Consider the following 21,141-nt stretch of genomic DNA (forward strand, 5'->3'; position numbering starts at 1 on the left):
GTTTCGATACAGCTAAGAATAATCAGAATGTATATTGAAAACAGTACAGGATTGTTACAGCTCATCTAGGGGTAGGACACAACATTAAAAAAAAGTCCACGCCCAAACCTTTCCAAACCTTGATCCACAAGACCAATCACAGACAAAGATACTAGTCTATTTTTCCATTATGGAAGCAAAGGCTTCAGGGATGATCTCCCAAAATAATACAAAAATATTATCCACAAACTAACATACTCTTAAGAAAAGAACTTACCAAACACACTCCCTAATAAAACATAAACAAACTGCCCAAAGAAATAAACTACACTCCCTACATAGTTCAAGCTGAAGATACAGAATTTTAAATACCATATATATATATAGTAATACTAAAGCAAGGCCACAGGCCACACTGCTGCTTCGTGTTCTGACTGATCAGATCATGGTAAAGGAAAGGTGAAGGAACTAGGAGGTATTTGGTGACTTGGTTTTAAACCATCATCCAACACCAGTCCAACCAATCAGCACACAAAGAGTCTCATTTGGCTCAGGAAGTACACCTGTAGACTATTAGATAGTCAGAGGAATGGGGGAGCTCAAAAAGGTGAGAAGATAAAAAAAAAACACTTTGGATGTAACAGAGACAATCAGTTTAACATGGCTGCAAATATAGGTAACCTTAAAATGACTTAAAATGACAATATTTGCTAATAGATTAAATAAAAAATATAAAATAAGAAAAAAGAATTTCTGTGTATTGTAGGCACATTATTCTGATAATCATACATTTGTGTGATTTTAATAATGGTGTTTACAATATTAGAGTGAATGTTTATTGGGAAACAACTGTACAATTAAAGGAGGATTTAGTACTTTGTTGGACCCCTCTAGAGTGGATACAAGATAAGATACCATTAGGCAAAGTGGCATACAGGTTCTGTATGACATCCTGTTGCACAGGCTAAGAAAGGTTTGCAGTCTGGTGAAGAGATTCCTGGGATATCCCTTGTTGTGTTTTAGCTCCCCAGATCTGAAAAATGTCTTTAGAGGCGTATCTAGCAGCAATAGTCAACAATCTCTCACCAAGAGGTACACTACAAAAGTAACCTCTAAAAGTATTTTTAGTTTAGCTGCTGGAGAAGCAGTTTAATCCCCTCTTGTGGCAAAACCCAATGTCTGAGCAGACCACACCTTAAATCATATATACTGTGCATATTTGTACATATACCATTATTTTTTTTGCCAATGAATGTATGTGTACTTATTTATCCCTAAAGCAATTTAGCACCTCCTGTTCATGTTGGAGGTATAAGGAGTGTTCCAGAATTAATGGAATCAGATAAAGTATATAGAAGTCATGTCTGTTAGTCATTTATATGTGTCAGTTACAAAATCATCTTGTTTAAAAGAACAGTTTACGACTGCTGTAGTAGGCCTACATTAACCTACACTGTAAGTCAAGTTCAGGACAAGAAGAAAAATAATCTTCAGGAAAAAATTAAGGATAGGGTAACTTTAGGCTACATTAATTACCTATTAGGTTTAAACAAATTATCAGAACACCACAGATCATTTTACCGCTGCTTTGTTTGCGGCCGTTTTGTTTTACAATGTGAAAATAAATACAAGAGTTTAGAGCAATCAAACATAGCCTAAATTCTAAATATTCATGTAATTATCCAGCATCGATTTGAATGCCCTATTGAAGGCAGTACAGTATATTGTGCCGTCGGTAATGGATGTGCGTAATTAGGCTCTCTGAAATAGAGCTGGTAAACAATGGAGATACCTGACATAGAATAGATCACTCCCAACATGATAAGACCTTTTTATTGTAGCGCAGCCCAGGAAACATAATTGAAATGATTAACAGCTTGTATTCACTCGCCTAATAGATAATGGCAGTCTTTGAAAATGATGTTAGAGTACGTGCATTTTAATTTAGTTGAAAGACCTCTAATTTTGGCACTTTCCATATGACTACCCCCCATTTAAAGGAAATTAGATTTTTATTCTGCAGGAGGTTATCACAATAAAGCCTCATTCTGAAGCCTATTAAAAAAGCAGATGCTTTGTTGTGCTTTAAATGGGAGGCCATTCTGTGCTGTGGAAACACAGATGCTGGAATCTGAAGTGTCTATCGCACCGTCTGTCTGAACTCCTCCACCTTCACCCTAGCCTCCAGTTCTAGCTTGATTGTCTGCAGGCAGGACTGTGTCCACCCTGACTGTGTGTGACCCCAGTCGTTATATTCCCACAGTAGACTGAAGGAGGTGTTTGTTTTCATGTATTTATTTTTTTGTGTTTGACCATATTGATAACAGGTTTGTGAAGTGCTACTAATGGCCAGGGCTTATACTATTGTATTCATTCTTTAATTAAACTAAAGCAAATCCCCCTCAAGTATGTATATATATATATATATATATATATATATATATATATATATATATATATATATATATATATATATATATATATATATATATATGAGACCACTTTAGTTTCTGAATCAGTTTATCTTTTTTTTTGCTATTTATAGGTTTATGTTTGAGTAAAATAAACATTGTTATTTTATTCTATAAACTACAAACTAAATAAAGAATTTCTCCCAAATTTCAAATAGAAATATTGTCATTTAAAGCATTTATTTGCAGAAAATGAGAAATGGCTAAAATAAAAAAAGATGGAAAGCTTTCCGACCCCAAATAATGCAAAGAAAACAAGTTCATATTCATGAAGTTGTAAGAGTTTAGAAATCAATATTTGTTGCAATAACTCTGGTTTTTAATCACAGTTTTCATGCATTTTGGCATGTTCTCCTCCACCAGTCTTACACACTGCTTTTGGATAGCTTTATGCCACTCCTGGTGCAAAAATTCATGCAGTTCATCTTGAATTTTGAAAACTATAGTATAGTCTATAACTATAGTCTGAAAAACAAAAACCTTGTATCACCATTTTTCCCTTTTTAATTTTTTTATTTAATGCAAATCTGCTATAATGCAAATCTAAACAGAGATGCTCCAAAATAACTTGAAATACACTCACTCACTACATTGTAAAAGTCATAAAGGTTAATGAAATATTTGTAAGACAGGGCTATGTATCATTAATACATGAGCGTGTAATGTAAAAAAATATGTAGCCTTGGGCTGGTAAATAACACTTCTTGATTTACACTTATTTAGCCGTAAAATTCATCCAACATCCTAATGTAAAGTACAGAACATCTTTATCTATACATACACATACTTGGAGTACCAATTGGAAATAATAAAATAGATTATAAAAACTCATATAGATAAAAATACTTTTGTTCACGAGATCTGCAGTAAAATAGACAAGCTTCTTAAATTGTACAGTGGCAACATGCCCACTTGACAATATTTTGAATGCTAAGAATTTCTAAGGGTTATCTGTGTTATATGCATTCGGTGCAGGGTAGAATTAACATGCAAGCAATAGATTAGTTCTTTGTAATGCTCACATATGGTACGTTGTAACAGAATTTAGATCAAGATAAAATACCATTTTTGTGACAGGAGTCCTGTTCTCTGTTTGAAATACAAAGCAGACCGTGGTGCTCTCCATGGGACTAGGTTTCATTTTGGTGCAACCCGAGGAAAAAAAGCTTTGAGAGGGTTTTCGTATGTTAAGGAGCTTCCACAGCTGTGAGCCCACACTGCATTCTCAAGCTCATTTGAACCGAGTCATTACTGAGTCGTTCCCTGCCCTCTTGCCCTCGTTGGCTGGAGAGCCATACGCCTCGCCTGCGCCGTATTTGGCATCATGAGATGTGAAGTGCATCTTGTAGTATTCAGAGCTGTGCAACAAAGAGGCACTCTTCTAATTATTTTAATGAGATCTTTTCATCCAGTGATGCACGGAGCACATTAGGTAGTAATTTCAACCTATTTCATACCCTTGAATTAGCCATTTCCAAAACTATGCCCCAATTGTGGTCTCAAGACCCTCAGTTATTAGGGGATAAGGTGGGGGAAACACAAGGATGAGACTACCTCAGGCAAAAGACATGAGAAGTATGGGCTGTGTAATGTGCTCAATCTTTTTCCCTCCTGCTCAATGCTTATTCCAGATTGCTTTAATGACTCTAGGCTTTGCTAGCTGTATTCAAACACGTGTATGTAAAATGAAGTTGGTAGATAATAACCATCACATAATCTACCATTTCTTTTGAATAAAAAACAGGTAGGCTGAAGTCTGAGGTAAATATGACCTTTATTATAGGGCTTTTCCTGAGGTCAGCTGAACTTAAATCTGGCTTCCGAGTTGTTGGCCTTCCATGTTTATTAGAAACATTTAACATATACATTATATGCATGTTGTTGGTTTGTACTGTAACTTCAGCTCCTGCAACACATCCCTGTACCCCAACTATCAATGGTAAAAGACCAATGTTAGGGCATATTAGTAGATGTTGACTGGTATGAGTGAGTCAGGTGTAGTATCGCAGTTTGACTGAGAATAGTGGATTGAGAATATAGTCTTCCATAAACAAAATATCCAGGCAGTTGTGGTTCTGTTGTCAGAATTGACACATATATAAATAAAAGTAAAAGTAAAGTAAAGTATATAATGTTAAATAAAGAAGTAAGTAATGCTACAGAGAAATGCAGTACCAGGTACCAAAGTTGAGTAGTGTAGGTACTGTGCAGTGGAAAAGCACAGTAAGGTGACATATACTAATGCTATACTAAGAACAAGTAATAATCCCTAAGTAATAATCTATTAGAGGTGGCACTATGGTGGATGGAGTAGAAGGTAGCTGATAACTTGTATTTGTATATCTACAACTTCCATCTACAAAATATTGCCACAAGTATCCGCTTGCCTGCCTTGTGTTTGGTGATGTGAGGCTTAGATGGAGCTGTTTGGCCATGGAAACCCATTCCATGAAGCTCTCTATGCTCTACTGTTCCCAGACACTTTCGCTTTGTTATATTATTACGGACAGTTCACTGTAGAATATTTAGTAGTTTAAAAAATTTCTTGTTGCTCAGGAGATGCATCCTATCATGATACCATGCTTGAAGGTTTTATACACCTGTGGCCATGGAAGTAATTGGAACCTGAGTTCAGTGATTTGAATGGGTGAGCAAATAATTTTGGCGATATAGTGTATATCATATGTGAACCTAATGAAATACCCTTTCGGAAAACAAGGAGAGTATATATACTTACATAGTAACGTTTGCACTTTTACCTTATAAAGTAATGTGTCTATCAATTTAATCTATTTCATTTCAGAGAGAACCTCCGTGGAGATGACTACGATGATTTGCGCTATGATCCAGACTGGAGAAAGAAACTGGCTGGTGCAGAGTTTCTCCAACATGTCCAGACCAGCCTCTCTCTGGACTCTTCTGGGGAGCCTGAAGATATGGTCTCAACAGGACGGCATGAATATATAGTGGTGAAAAATCCTGCATCTGCAGCGATGGATATTGTTCATCCCAGCCCTCCTTCATCTTCCTTTCACCTTCACCCACAACAGAGACAATTTAGTCATGAAGACACAATGCTATCGGTTCCACAAAGTTCATATACATCTTCTGAGAGCACACCACGTTTGAATTCAGACAGGCTTTCAAAAACTAAAGACAGATCTGCCGACCACCTAAGCACAACTAAAATATTGCCCTCTTCTTCTTCACAGTCCAGCCAGCAGAGAGACAGTAACAAGCAATATGACAGAGAGGATCAAAGCAGAGCTTCTGCTCAGGGAGAAAGTAAAGACAGGCTCAACTTGGTACTCCCACAGAGGAGACATTCCCGAAAAGTTAAAGAGCCCAGGCCGAGAGAAGACATAGTGGAGCGCAATAAAGCAACCTTAGGGAGAAACACTCACAAACAAGGGTCCTATCTGAAGGCCTATGGGCAAAGAGGAAAGAAACAAGATGAGGCAAATGAGGTATGTGTTTCTTTGCTGTTCTTACACACAGCCTAAAATATTACTGAATAATAGTATTTAATAGTTTTTAATAGTTGAACTCATTTTAAGTTACGTTGAGCATTCTTTTTACAGGTTTTATAAAAAAATTAAATAATAAAATAACATTTTTGAGATGTCATAATTCAACAGTAACACAATTGTTTTACATCTTTAATGACTAAACAACTGTTTTCCTGGTTAAACTGCTACTTGTCTATATTTAGTTTTAGATTATTTGTCAGACTGCATTGCCTTTCTGAGCCACCAGGGGTCGTAATAACACAACACACAATCTTTACCTCACCATCAAATCTTTCTGTATATAGGCTCTTTCTGTTCTGTTTCCTTATTGTAGCTTTCCATTTCGTCTCACTTACCGTAAATATATATTAAAAAACCGTCCTCATCATTAGGAAGTGGTTTTTCGTGTATATTAAAGATAATAGAGTTTAAGATAACAGGGTTTAGAGTGTTAGCAATTCAACATATCATATGACTAACAAAATAATATGTAAGAGTGAATTATGCTTTATGGTATGAGTTTAGATCATTGTAATGCAAAATATACAAAATAATGGCACTTTATTTGAGGTGCCATGTTGATATATAAATATAGATTACTTTACATTAATTTATAAACATATGAAAAAAGAAACACTCTTATTAGATTTATATGATTTTTTTAATTAAAAGAAAAAATCTATGTTTGATATTTTAACTCTCCTTTCTTGTTTAACTTTATTTGTGTACAAATGAAAGGCAAAAACCTGTTGACCTGAAGTAAAATTGTAATTGACCTTACAGATGTTCCACTGCTTTTCATTTTTGGTTAAGAACACCCTGCTTTCTTTCTTCCATTGTTAGCAGATGTCCACATTGTTTTTGTTCAATAAGTACACCATATTTGATATGACCTGACCTGCATCATTGCTCTCTTTTTTTAGGAAAAAAATATGAATGTGTAAGTGACCTTGCTATTGTAGTGGGCTTGTACTGAAAGAGAACAAGCAGCCTAATCTAACTGGGGCTCGGAAATTAATTTGGCAGACACTGGGAGCAGAAAAGGAAAAAGGAAGCATGTCTGGCTATGTAGTGCCTATTATGAGTTGATCTGCACAACAGTAGCTATTAAGAACATCAGAGAGGCATGGTTACCAATAGGCTCTTAGCTATCAGTGCACCTGGCCCTGCCGTGTAATTGGCAGGCTCAGCCTGTGCGCAGTGCACCATATGAGGATTTGCTACATTTTAGGCCTTTGCCGGCCCATCTGAGCCCATACCCACCTTAATGTCTCGTGTCAGCTGCATTAGCATAGTGAAGAGCTGTTAGCATTGTGACACGGTAAACAGAGAAAGGGCTTCCCTCTGTAAATGCCGTGCTGATTGAACCTTCACAGACCACTGGAGTCTGTCAGGTAAGACTCATAGGGTAGATGGAGGTTGTTACAGTCTAAAACCCCTTTATCTTGTCTTATTTTATCAGGGTACCCATAACCAAGATTGACTTGTGTGATTAGAGTTTTAGCTTTGTATATTTTCCCTTCCTCTCTGGAAATGAAGCTCAGATTGTTTTGCATTCATTTGGCTTTATTCAGTTTTATGGGACATAAAAGCTAAGATCACAAGGTTTCATGCAGTATGGTCCCATCTATCTGATCTTATAGTCTGACATTTGCCCTTCGCTGTGCCTTTTTATTTATTTCTATTTTTTTTTTTCAAAGAAAGAAAAAAGGCATGCTATCAAATCACATCAGTTTCAGCATCATTATCTGGCCTTGTGTGAGCGTGGTGTTGCCCCCTTTTAAAAGCCACTATTTGCTCTTTGACGGACTCTTTACTCCCGATAATTAGCTATGTTATTAAATGTACACAATCTCATAATGCGCCAACTTTGTGGCCACGAGTGGGGGAGTGATGCTGAGCCCCTGCAGAGGCTCCTTTGATAAAGACAGAAGTAGCAGACCAATCTTCTGCCATTGCACTCAGCCGGAGTCCCTCGTCATCTCCCAGACCCTCACTTCAAAGCCAGGAACATAATGTACAATCTCTTAATAGCTCTAGACTGAGGCTCCGCAGCTCTCTGCCACTGTACACCCTGCCTCAGTGTAAACACCTAATCAAGATTGCCTGGGCGGCCACAATAGCAACCAAATGCAATTCAAGAACTGCAAGCCTTTGAAGTCCTCATTGCAAACGCTGTGTTTCTCAGTCTTGAGAAAAATGGCAAGCTCAGATCGCCTGACTTTGTTGTGCCTCATCTCGCCCCAAGAGGCAATTATGGGCCCCAATTTAACAGAATAGATATTACACAGCTTATGAAGCTCAAAATGCAATTTTGTTTGATCATTTTCTCAATTTGATTGAGATTATTAAAATGGTGGACAAAAGGCAGTGGCAGTGGCTTGGGCAGAGGCTGTGGCCTGCTGCCACGGAGAGGCCACAAAGGGCACGGCTGTGATGTCCGCCACACTCACACACACACACCTGTTACTGCACAATAGTAGCACAGCGGAAAAACGCACTACACTCGCCAAATGCAGAGGAACAAACAGTCAACTCTGCCTGTTCTGTGCCAGTGTAATATCGTAGTAGAGGAATTGACTCTACATTAGAGCTTAAGCAATATAAAAGGAAAGAAGCTTAAACTATGATAGCAGCTAAAACAGTTCAAAATATAACCCACAATACCAGGTGACTTCATTTAAAATTAGGAATTAGAAAGTTTTTGTTTCTGTGTAAAAATGTTATTTACATACTAAAGTTTCAGCTGAAATGCATTTTACGTACAGTGTATAATAATATGAGACCACCAGTAAAAGGGCTTTTATTTTGCATCCTTCTCTAATATTTTCTAATTATAACATTAATATTGGATATTGGCTCTGATTAATGCTTGCACTCTAGCTGCGTGGACAAAATCATGGTATACATAGATCAGTGTGCCTAATAATCATCTAAACACAGGACTAAACAAAAAAACAAAAGCTTTATCATGGTCACTTCCAAAAATACTTGCTCAAATTTAAATTAAATCTGGCCTAGAAATAATGCAAAAATAATACATTTCTATTTTTTTGCTGTACTTGCAATATTTGTTTCAAATGTTTTGCCATTTTAAAATGATCTTTTTTTAGTTTTTTTTTTAATTTTGAAATCACTACAGCCTACAGGTGTTTACTCTTTTATAGCTATTTTACTGTCATAGTTAACATAATTTTTATAGGCCCTAAAATATGAAATTTGTCAAGCAGAAACCAAGCAGGTGAAGACATAGTTTGAGTTCAGTAGTCTCTATGATGACTCCTGTGATATCGCACAGAAACCTTGTACAACCTTGTAAAATAGCAAATTTACAGGAGAAGAAAAACTGCAGTGGAATTCAGTGTACCAAAGTTTTATTCTAAGTTTTTCATTGGTTTGTTCATAATTTTGAAACATAGTGCTAGATTCAAACTATGTTACAAAGTAGAAGATAACCAAAATGGAAAAGGTTTTTCCCTGCCAGTGACAAAAGAGCACACAACCACTAATTCCTTAAGAAGGAGTTTTTTTTTGGGATCGTAATATCATCCAGTGGAGTTACAAAAACCTTTAATAATGAGATTTAAGGATTTGCGTCTTGTATTTGACATTTTCTAGAGTTCTCAGCGAATACACATTCTGTATTTAGTTAAATCAGTTGTGAATAGTGCTTCTTGTATTTGTTCACACACATGCTGCTGTTTTAAATGTATGTTGACTCTATTCCCCCTTCTATTTACACTCTGTCATGCTGGCCCTGTTGCCTACTGGTAGCTGGTTTTTACCTATTGTTTCCCTGATAAATAAACAGCACTCCTTATCCTGTGCGTCCGACAGGCAGTGGTAGTGGCAGAGGCGGTGCAGAGATCACCTCCCTGCATTCCTGGCCTTTCAGCGAATAGATAGGCCAGCATGGCTGCCTGTTTATTGATGGATATGTTACAGCTCAATCCACTCACTGCAGCATGCTTCTTTTCGACCTTCCTCTGTTTGCGCTTTCAGAATTAGCCGCATTCGTTCAGGGACTCCTCAAGCCGTCAATAGCATCGATCAGGCCGGATTGTCCTCAGCAGCCAAAGTGACTTCAAGTTTACTAAATGATTTTCATTACAGTATTAGCAGCAGATATGCTCTCCCTGAATGAGTGCATTAAGAAAAATGGAGAGAGTGAATTGATGTAATGCGAGTGTATACAGACACTTATCCTCAAACTGCTCTGAAGGGACTGTTGCAAAGGAAATCAATAGATGACCAAGATGTGTGTTGGAGATACCTTTATGGGTACATTTTATGGGTGTCTAAATATTCAGTAGTTTTGTAAAAAAGCAGAATTTGTAAACTGAACTTCTAAGAGCTTAAAATGCATTAATGCTAAAAATTCTAGTTAGACATCACTGATTATTGTACATAAAGCAGTTATTCTGAGCTGAAAGAAAAGCATTACATATACATAAACAGTATGTTTTGACTAGATATGTAGAAGTCTTTTATATTTACTACTTCCGAACCTCTATGTAAGGACACTCATGTCAAAAGTCATGGGACAGATGTATGTAAATTGATTATGATCATTCATCAATATTGAGTGAGACCTGATAGTGAGATATTTTATTTCCAAAGCTGTGCTGGCATTAAATATTCCTCAATCCACATGATTGGTGACATCCGGTTTTAATTGTCTGCGTGAACAGACATAAAAATCGGTAGAAACCCCATCCACATTCAACGAAGGCCCCTAAAAACATCCCAGGGGTCAGTGATGTGTTCTTTATTCTCCGGGGGACAGGATACTAGTTTTTGTCCTATGACAATCATCACCACCCACTGAGCTGTCAACTGTGACATATTGTGACATAGATACACACTGGATTGAGGAATGTTAAATGCTTGCACAACCTAAAAAATGGAATGTCCCATACTGTCCTCACTCACTGTCAGGTATCATTCAAACTTCGCCTTGCCATGACCACGCTGTCCAGTGTTCAGCCTCACTCATAAGATAACACCTCACAGATTCCCCAAGGTAAAATTTATAATCAGTTGATATGTTTAGGTTTTTAATAACTTTGTCATGCCAGGGTGCATACAGATTAAAAGATAGAAAGTTGCTTTCTATCAAGCAATGTTCCTTTATAATCTGTGTACTGTTGTTATACTTTACCATCTACCATTCTCTTCTTTTTTTCCCTTTTTATCTTGCTCTCTATGTCTGTCTCTCTTTCTCTCTCTGCCTCTCTGTCTCTCTCTCTCTCTCAATCAAGCTCACAGAGCCTTCTGAGGACACTGCCAGCATTGACAGCCAGGGAAGCCCAGACAATGCCCTAGACTCAGAGCTGATGTGGATACAAAAAACTCAAAAACTAAAGGTAGAACCCTTCACTCCTGTTCACTTTATTGATTTCATCCATCGCTTTCTTTCTCTCTCTTTTTCTGTCACTTTCTAGCTTGCTCGCTCTTTGTGGATGTAGGTGGGGTCTGCTTGGCACAATCCATTGCCCTAATGCATAACTGTCAGCAAGGGCTTCCTCTCAAGATGAAAATGTCTGCACAGTGGGCGCACTGTCACCTGGGATTTCATTTCCACTGTGATGGATGCAATTTCTGATAGAGTTGTTCAGGCACAATGGAGCCTCTGAAACGTCTTGAAAAGGAGCCCGTGCTGCAGAGAGAGGGGGAACGGAGAAGCATCATTATTTTGAGCACTTGAGCGGTCACCCTAATGCTGGCAGGCAGAGGAGAGTAAATATTTTCCCATTAGAATGGTGAAAGCTGGTGTTGGCTAAATCAGAGGCATTACATGCTGCGACACAGCCCCAGACCTCACCGAATAATGTGCGACAGAACACCGTGCATGCTAGGCCTGCAGCAAAAAGCATTATCTATACATCCCGTTCCTCCTTCTCCATGACAATGGCCTCAAATCTGTGGTTGTATAAATAAATATTTCTGCACAATTGGATGGAATCCTCCAGCTCCTGCTCTGAAAATGGTCCATTAGAGTTTCTCAAAGCCTTCCTCATTGAGGTGAATTTCTAATTTGATTAATTCAGACATGCAATATTTATTTTCTTTTCTGGAAGAAATATATTAGGCATTCTCGTCATATTTGGGGAAATTGTCTTATTCATGCTAACATTGAGTTTTTTGTGTCATCGAGCAAAGGTCTTTTGAAAATCATTGTCCAATTAGAGGAAGGCTAGTTAACGGTCACTTTAAGTGCCCCATATCGAATTTAGTGTAACTATAACACAAGCAAACTAATAAGAGGTGGAATGCTTTGCTGAGAGTTTGAATGTGAAGTGCATTTTCCTAATCTGTACCCAATTACAAGGTTCATAAAGAGACTAAGCGCTCAGATGGAGCCAGGCATCAGCGCCGCAGACCCAGACCCAGGATCCAGCTGAATCCTCACGTGGAGAGACGTGTTTCAGAGGTGGGTCACCAACAGCAGACCTCCTCTGAGAACCAGATACACACTCCATCTGACTCTGAAAGAGTCTCTAATTCTCCTGGCCAGGAAAGTCTCAATTCAGCTCCAGCGGTCAATCTCAACATGAACCTAAACACTCCGGCTAAACTGGCAGTGCCTTTCCTTGGTCATGAGCTGCAAGAGCACGTTTACACACTCGCCCCACCACAATGGAGGAACAGGACAGATGTGTATAGCCCAACTTTTATACACCCTGGTTATGCCATCCACCAGGTGAGCTCCTCCCCTCAGCTGCCTGTGTCTGTCCTGACCCCTGGGCATGTCCATGTGGGCAGAAACCATCCCCAGGTCACTGACAGAATAATGAGTGGTGAATCCATCCTCAGAGTACATGAGAACAGCAGTGCCAGGTATGATTACCCACTTTTACCTCATTAAATTACATCCCTGCACTCATTCCTGTTCATCCTCTTATATAATGTAGATCCATGTGACAGGGTCCTATGTGGAACAATACAGAAAAGCAATAAGTTAAGAGATGCTGTGAATTACAGTGATTGTACAATGGCTAAATGCCAGGCCACATAATCTAACAAACACAAACACCAGAATCATGTACCAAATTAGCTGGTGTAAACCCAACCATGTGTGAGAACAGCAGATTTAACTGCCACTCACTGGCAGTCTGACATTTATTTTACGCCACCACCAACCATGATATAATCACAGTGGTTTGTGGCCATTTAGGCTTAGTTTTTTTTTATTTAATGGCACAATATCATAAAATGACACCAAATATTAAGTAAATAATCCAACGATTATCATAACAATCACCACAGTGCACAAAACATCCATTAAACAGTGTTCTTTGTCAAAAGTAGGCTATGGTTGCTAAACAAATAACAGTGAACAAATATTTTATAAATAGTTCTATATTTTTTTATATCTTGGCATATTAATACACATCAATTGATGTGTAAGCAGTCATATGTGTATATTTTAACTTATTTTAATTTATTTATCAATTACCATGTGTTTATTCTATTTTGCAAGTATTTTATGACTATAAATATAAATATACAGTGTCCATATTGTCGCTGTCCAATAAAAAGCATGTATCTCCAAGACAAAAACTTTACAGGAGAGAGATAAAAAAAACTTCTTAACTTTCAGTGGAAGTCAATGGAAAAAGAGTTTATTTTGGACACTTTGGACCATTTCTCTTGGTCAATTCATCAAGAAATTTTGACACAGTGTAAGGGACAGTTTGTTTCTTCAAATGATGTAGTAAACTAAAAATTAACAAAAATGAAGATACTTGTTTTTCATTGAACAGTAACTATATGTACATGATGTGTGTTAGTTTAGGATTTCAGGTTCCTATATACTGTTATTTTGTTTATTTATTCAAATTAATGCATTTGTAGATCACAATAAAAGTGTTCCAATTATGCCCTGACTATATGTCTGCTTGTTGCAAAAACAAGTGAATGCAGATTTTAAAGAATAAAATGAATATATAAATATTCTTTTTTAGTTCTGTGATCATAAGCACTGTGCATTGTCTGATGTTTTCTATTTCACTAAGTACACTATAAACCTTCCGAAATTTGGGTTAATTCCCAAATAGTGTTTCCACCCTTTTGGGAGTTTTCTGTTTAACAGAAACTGTGGAATGTCAGTTTTAATGACTGATCTTTTAGGATCTATGCCATAATCGGATCTGTCATGTGTCATAGAGTGAATCTGTAAACCAGCTAGTGTTGCAGTTAGAAGGTGAACATATCAGTGAGAGAAACAGCTGCTAAAGGTACTGTTAAATAGTTGTTGTAAAATTGACAAAAACACCAATGTAAATAAGGCACCATTCCTACTGATTCAGATATTTTAAAAACAGATGTTTTCCCACACCCTTTCTTAAAATATATGCAGATTTTTCCACAACCATTTTTGAAAAAACATGCAGATATTTGTGGACTGAGAGATTTTCTTTAAAACTCTATATGATGAAATTGTGTTACATTGTCACTACAACTGCTGTAACTGCTGACACTAGTTTTCATATTTTTTATATTTTACCTATTTACTGTGGTGAAAAACATGGTCACTTGATCGGCTGGATCAAGAGCAAGAGAAACCTGTACATAGTTACTCTTTGGACATTGTGAATGTGAGCTCAGCGAAATGGCCAAAAATGGTCTTTAAATAATAATGAAAATAACATAAACATGTAGAGATTAACACATTGACAGTCCTAAATGATTGCAGCCATTTAGCTTTTTTGTGAGTGATATTTTGCTAATGATATCAAAATAGAAATGCTTCAATTAAGCAACTGTGTTTTTTTTAGGATTGCTCCAAATTGGCCATTTTCTACAGAAAAACACAGCTTGGACACTCCTGAGGTGGTGGTGTTTGATGAGGGAGACTCTGGTCACACACTTAGAACAAACAGCAGCAACGGCTACCCAGTGCTGCCCCCAATAGGCAAGTCCAACGGCAGCAGTGAAGAGCTGTACAGTGACAGAACAGCACCAGATTCAAATGCTATGCAGAGGAGTTGCTCAGAGGGGTATCTCGCACAGCTGGAGAAACAAAGACAGCTTAAAGCCAGGACTTACAAGGTGTGTTTGTTGGCTAATGTGATTTTAGGATAAAATAGGCATGAATTTTTGCTACAGGTTGAAATCTTTTTTTTTATTATTTGAGCATGAATCTCTTTATTTCTCAAACAGTAGCAGATTCACACTGGTACTTTTGTAGGATGCTCATGATTGATCGTATGGCATAAATAGCAAAAAGATCTATGCATTGAAAAGGATAAAAAGCACCATGTATGTTTTGATTACTTAAATCATTAAATTGTATCTAGTGTGAAAGTTCCCACAGCAACCATAGCACTTTGTAAACTCTTTCACTGGTGATTTATTAAAGCAGTTTGTAGTTCTGCAGGTTAATTGTATAAGCAATTGAAGATGCTGTTAATTGCTGTGACATGAATATATGAGTAAGGGACGGTAACAGCAATGATACCGAAGTGAATTAAAAGATCGGGTGATTAAGCACTGTGTGCCAGGCTCCGCTGCTAAGATGCTCATTTGCATTTAACGACGGCCACTTTGTCCCGTGCCAGCATGAGGTCTGCAGGTGGGGCCTGCTGAGAAATAGACTCAGCCATCAACAAGAATACAAGCTAGCTAGAGCAGCCACACACATCCAGAGAAAACCCCAGGCATCCAGAGCTTTCACTTACTTCCCAGGAAAGAAACACCAAATAACTAGAGCTCTGTTTACTCCCAGAGAACCACAGAAAGCATCAGGTAACTACTGGAATAACCATTTACTCCCTAAGCTAACACTAGATAACTACAGTAGCACTGTCATTTACACCAACCGTAAACACCAGGTAACTACAGCAGAGCTTCCATTCTTCCATTAATACCCACAGAAATCATCACAGGGGTGAATGTGTGCAACCATTTAAACCCACGGAAACTAGTAGGAAGCCTAAGTTGACATTTACACACACACAAAACACTGCATAAAATTGTCAGCATGCTAATAAACAAACAAACAGCTTGGTGGTAAATGCACACAGCACCACTGAGGGGTCATTATGTCATGGAACACATCCACTTGACACATGTTGGGATTAAGTTGTCCTTATACCATAAAGGAGATTGCTTTTTCTCTTTACCTCACCGTGTCCGCCATCATGTCTCATAGGATTAGAGGATAAATTTGTAAAACAGCTAGTGTTGCAGCCCAAGGGGAACAGATCAGTGAAGGAAACAGCCATCCCGCAGTGTCCATGACCAATGGCTGATCCAAGGCTGGCCCTAGAGCCTGGAGGAGCCGGCCCAATCTTGCCTGAATAGCCCCTTTTGTTTGGAAGGGCTTGTGGATTGCTGCTCGAGTGCACCTTAGATGTCCATAACGGATTAACTGCTTACCCCTTTCATATTTTCATACACTCCTGCTCTCTCTTTCTTTCGAACTTTTTCTAAAAATTCATAACGCAAGCAATTTTATCATAATTTATTAATGCGTACTGAGCAGTAAGGATATCAATATAAACATCATACTATAGAGATGTGAGTTGTAAAATGTGTGATATGAAATGTACAGGTGTGGTGCATTACTTATAGCTGTATTGGGTTTGTATTGTATTGAGTATGTGTGTTTGAATGGGAGGTTTAACTTCTAAAACCTTTGAAAAGTATAATTTTTTTTTAACTGCTATATTTTTTTAACACTACAGGAATACACGCTAAAGGACTACAAGAGCTTGAATCAGCAGGTGAAGCTGGGAGGTCTTGGCCCATCCAACACTGTTGATGAGACCATGGTAAGCGCTATAATACCATAATGTCTCTGAGTTAGAATAAGCATTGCAAGAGCATCTATTACATGCGTCTAATTGAAACATGCGCTCCCCTTCTCTTCATGTTGGTGTAGCTAATCCCTGACAGCCATTCTCAACAACCAAGTGGTTTTAAAGGTCTCTGTCCTTTACGTCGTGAATGTGAAAGACTTTCATCTATCTAAACAGAGCAGAAAGGAATTTACAAACCTAATGAGTGTAGGCCTTGGAGAGGGGTGTTTGCCTGTTTTTCCTTTTGTCACCAATGGTAAAACCTTCAATGAGTCTGATTTTCAGGCGGGTTTCAGCGACTGATTTGTGTTTGACACTGGTTTCAGGGAGATGATGAGTTTTATTTGGTTTTGTTTGCTGCTGTGGAGAGGCCACCGAGAGAGACACACAATGAGCCCGAGAGGCCTTAAGGGAGAAAACGGCTTAGGTAATTAAACCTCCCTTTTGTAATCTGCCTCTCTCTCTCACCGCTGTCAGGCCGAGAAAATTAGACGGCAGAAGCTGTATTCAAATGTGATCCGCGAGCAGAACAAGAAGATAAGTAGGATTCCCTTTCTGTCGGACAGAAACCCAGTGGGCAGTGAAAACAAGGACGCTATTCCCAGGAAGAAGGTGAGAGAGGCCTGAAAACACAGTGCTAGCTATATGTTAGAGTGTGTCTACCAGTGTTTCTGTCAAAGCAGCTTTGCCAGACTATATATGTTGCACAAATTGTCCATTGCAGCACACTGTTTTATCTATAATATTACATGGCAGGGTTAGCAAGGCAATACATAATTTTATATTTATTAAGTATTATTTGCTATTGAATTCAACAGTGGTTTAAACATATTAGACTGGACCAGCGATTCTTTTTTTTTTTTTTTTAGAAACTAGTGAGGGCCAACTTTTCAACATTAACATATTAAACCTAATGGTTCCTGAGTTATTTTCCCCCTGTTAATACTTGCATGTTTGCATGTATTTACTGGTTAGTAGTCCTTAGAGTGTAATAGCATAAGAGGTTAAATACTGGGCAAATGTGTACAAAGCATTCTGTATAGTTTGTCCTTTGGAATTTTTTGCTCTGGTATTTTGCCAAGATATTAACAATGTCCTCAAAAAATAATAAGTTCTAAGTTTTAAACTAACCTGAATTAATTCAAGACACTAAAATGTTACATTTGTTTTTATTTCTCTTAATTGTAATTTTAAGCATATTACATCATCATGGGAATATCATGTCTAAAACATTTATCCACAACTTACAAAACAAAACAAAGGCATTTAAGTAAAAGATATACATATGAGTCCAATTTAATTGACCTAAATGTGTATTCATTCTGGTGCTTTAATGGTCCTGTATACTTTTAGTTCATAATAGCTGGTCTTTTTTAACTTGACTAAATATATTGACATTCACCTTTTATATAGATCTGTATTCATCCACTTATTAGTTCTTTTTTATGCTAAATGTTTTCTTTTTGTATATATTTATAGACGAATACTTCCTCATTCTTGTGTATAGGGATGTTTAATACAGTTGTGGTCAAAAGTTTACATACACTTGTAAAAAAACATAATGTTATGGCTGTCTTGAGTTCTACAACTCTTATTTTTCTGTGATAGAGTGATCGGAACACATACATGTTTGTCACAAAAAACAGTCATAAAATTTGGTTCTTTCATAAATTTATTATGGGTCTGCTGAAAATGTCACCAAATCTGCTGGGTCAAAAATATACATACAGCAACAACATTTGTCAATTTTGGTGATGTAGCGAGTTGTGTCAATCAAATTAGCTTCATGTCATGGCCTCTTCACTTCTTGTAAGTGATTCTGATTGACTACAGCTGTTGACTTATCATGAGCCCATTTAAATAGGGCTCATTTGACCCAGTGATTAGACTCAGCTACAAAAGCTACAATGGGAAAGTCAAAGGAACTCAGTGTGGATCTGAAAAAGCGAATTATTGACTTGAACAAGTCAGGGAAGTCACTTGGAGCCATTTCAAAGCAGCTACAGGTCCCAAGAGCAACTGTGCAGACAATTATACGCAAGTATAAAGTGCATGGAACAGTTGTGTCACTGCCACGATCAGGAAGAAAACGCAAGCTATCACATGCTGCCGAGAGGAGATTGGTCAGGATGGTCAAGAGTCAACCAAGAATCACCAAGAAGCAGGTCTGCAAGGATTTGGAAGCTGATGGAACACAGGTGTCAGTCTCCACAGTCAAGCGTGTTTTACATCGCCATGGACTGAGAGGCTGCCGTGCAAGAAAGAAGCCCTTGCTCCAGAAAAGGCACCTTAAGACTCGGCTGAAGTTTGCTGCTGATCACATGGACAAAGATAAAACCTTCTGGAGGAAAGTTCTCTGGTCAGACGAAACAAAAATTGAGCTGTTTGGCCACAACACCCAGCAATATGTTTGGAGGAGAAAAGGTGAGGCCTTTAATCCCAGGAACACCATGCCTACTGTCAAGCATGGTGGTGGTAGTATTATGCTCTGGGGATGTTTTGCTGCCAGTGGAACTGGTTCTTTGCAGAAAGTAAATGGGATAATGAAGAAGGAGGATTACCTCCAAATTCTGCAGGAAAACTTAAAACCATCAGCCCGAAGGTTGGGTCTTGGGCGCAGTTGGGTGTTCCAACAAGACAATGACCCAAAACACACATCAAAAGTGGTAAAGGAATGGCTAAACCAGGCTAGAATTAAGGTTTTAGAATGGCCTTCCCAAAGTCCTGACTTAAACCCCATTGAGAACATGTGGACAGTGCTAAAGAAACGGGTTCATGCAAGAAAACCATCACATTTAGCTGAACTGCACCAATTCTGTCAAGAAGAGTGGTCAAACATTCGACCTGAAGCTTGCCAGGAGCTTGTGGATGGCTACCAAAAGCGCCTAGTTGCCGTGAAAATGGCCAAGGGACATGTAACCAAATACTAATGTTGCTGTATGTATATTTTTGACCCAGCAGATTTGGTGACATTTTCAGCAGACCCATAATAAATTTATGAAAGAACCAAATTTTATGACTGTTTTTTGTGACAAACATGTATGTGTTCCGATCACTCTATCACAGAAAAATAAGAGTTGTAGAACTTATTGAAAACTCAAGACAGCCATAACATTATGTTTTTTTACAAGTGTATGTAAACTTTTGACCACAACTGTAGGTCTGTTTTACCCAGGATGATGTGGTACTCAATCTGGTGATATACATTTGCTTATACTAACATACCAAAAGCTGTATAACAGGAACTGTCCACTGTGTAGATTGTGTATGGGATTTTTGCCAAAATCACTTGTCTGTTCACATGGACAATTCTAGCCAGACACCACCGTTTACAGTCACCCACTATCTGGCCTTGCTCCAAATCATTGAGGGTAATATAAAGGCTTGCTCTGGGGATTTACATTTAATGTTACTGTCCAAAAAACACAATATATAAAATATAATTTACATTTGGATTAATTTATTTATTGTAAAAATTTGTCCAGGCTTTGGAGTATGCCAAAACCATTGCAAAGCCCAAAGCCCCTCAGCAGCAGAGGGTGAAGCTTATTGAGAAGAGAGAGAGTGAGGATATGTTTGAGCACTCTGCATATCTCCAGTTAGGAGTGGATGTCTCCCAGATAGCTGCTCTGGAGGTGCTGAGAAAACGGCACGAGCAGGAGAAACAGGCAGTGGCACGCTTCGCTGGCCTCCACGGTGGTTTATCTGCACCATCTGTTAACACCCACTGAACAGGTAACCAATGCATTGCACTGTGGAACCAAAGCAATGTCTGGATGCAAAAAAAAATCCCATCCTTTATAAATGTGAATGTGTTGCGTACATTTAGATTAATAACAGATCTAATAACCCATCCAGATTCTACATTGTTGTGTCAAGTTTGTGTGAATTATATACTCTTGTAGTTTGTTCTAAAGACACTGCTGCTGTCAGAACAAATTTTGTAACTTTTTTTGACTTAAGAATAAGTTTTTGTTGCATTAATATACTTTGTAAGTAAAGAGTAGGTTAGCCTTCTCATGTAGCGTTACTTTTTTGTTCTGACAGCTATGATATGTAGAAGTAAACAAACTGATTGTGTGTCTAAATGTCTGTATGATGTAAAACCTTTATAATGGATCAGATGGATGCTAATTTAGAATAAATATGTGACTTGTTTTTCTTTTTTATATGTAATAAATGTATATAGCTTTAAATTTTGCCAACAATCTGCTCTTTTCCCTCGCCTGTCATTATCCATGTTTCAATAGATCTCTTAACCCGAGCGGCGATCTCATAAACACACCTGGCTGCACTGATAATGGGAAGCACTGCGCTATTTTTCAGCCAGTTCCTGCCCATTACTCTGATTATTTCCACTTTCCTCTGCCCTTTTCT

At 37.9% G+C, this 21,141-nt stretch overlaps 1 protein-coding gene across 7 annotated transcripts in view; it reads left to right on the plus strand.

Annotated features, from left to right (window-relative positions):
* Positions 1-21,141, plus strand: part of jhy (junctional cadherin complex regulator) — a 56,598-nt gene that overhangs the window by 1,483 nt on the left and 33,974 nt on the right. For 3 of the 7 annotated variants that reach the window (XM_022681356.2, XM_007258118.4, XM_007258119.4), the window contains exons 2-8: positions 5,254-5,917; positions 11,221-11,325; positions 12,291-12,799; positions 14,740-15,013; positions 16,651-16,737; positions 17,242-17,376; positions 20,250-20,499. In XM_022681356.2, coding sequence (XP_022537077.2) covers positions 5,254-5,917; positions 11,221-11,325; positions 12,291-12,799; positions 14,740-15,013; positions 16,651-16,737; positions 17,242-17,376; positions 20,250-20,495 — 2,020 coding nt within the window. In that variant the 3' untranslated portion in view covers positions 20,496-20,499. Of the gene's footprint in view, positions 1-5,253; positions 5,918-11,220; positions 11,326-12,290; positions 12,800-14,739; positions 15,014-15,522; positions 15,710-16,650; positions 16,738-17,241; positions 17,377-20,249; positions 20,961-21,141 lie in introns of those variants that run through there. The other 4 variants (XM_049468388.1, XM_049468385.1, XM_049468387.1 and 1 more) reach the window with 3 other exon arrangements.

This window comes from Astyanax mexicanus, chromosome 20 (genome assembly GCF_023375975.1).
Source record: "Astyanax mexicanus isolate ESR-SI-001 chromosome 20, AstMex3_surface, whole genome shotgun sequence".
NCBI classification, from domain to species: domain Eukaryota; kingdom Metazoa; phylum Chordata; class Actinopteri; order Characiformes; family Acestrorhamphidae; genus Astyanax; species Astyanax mexicanus.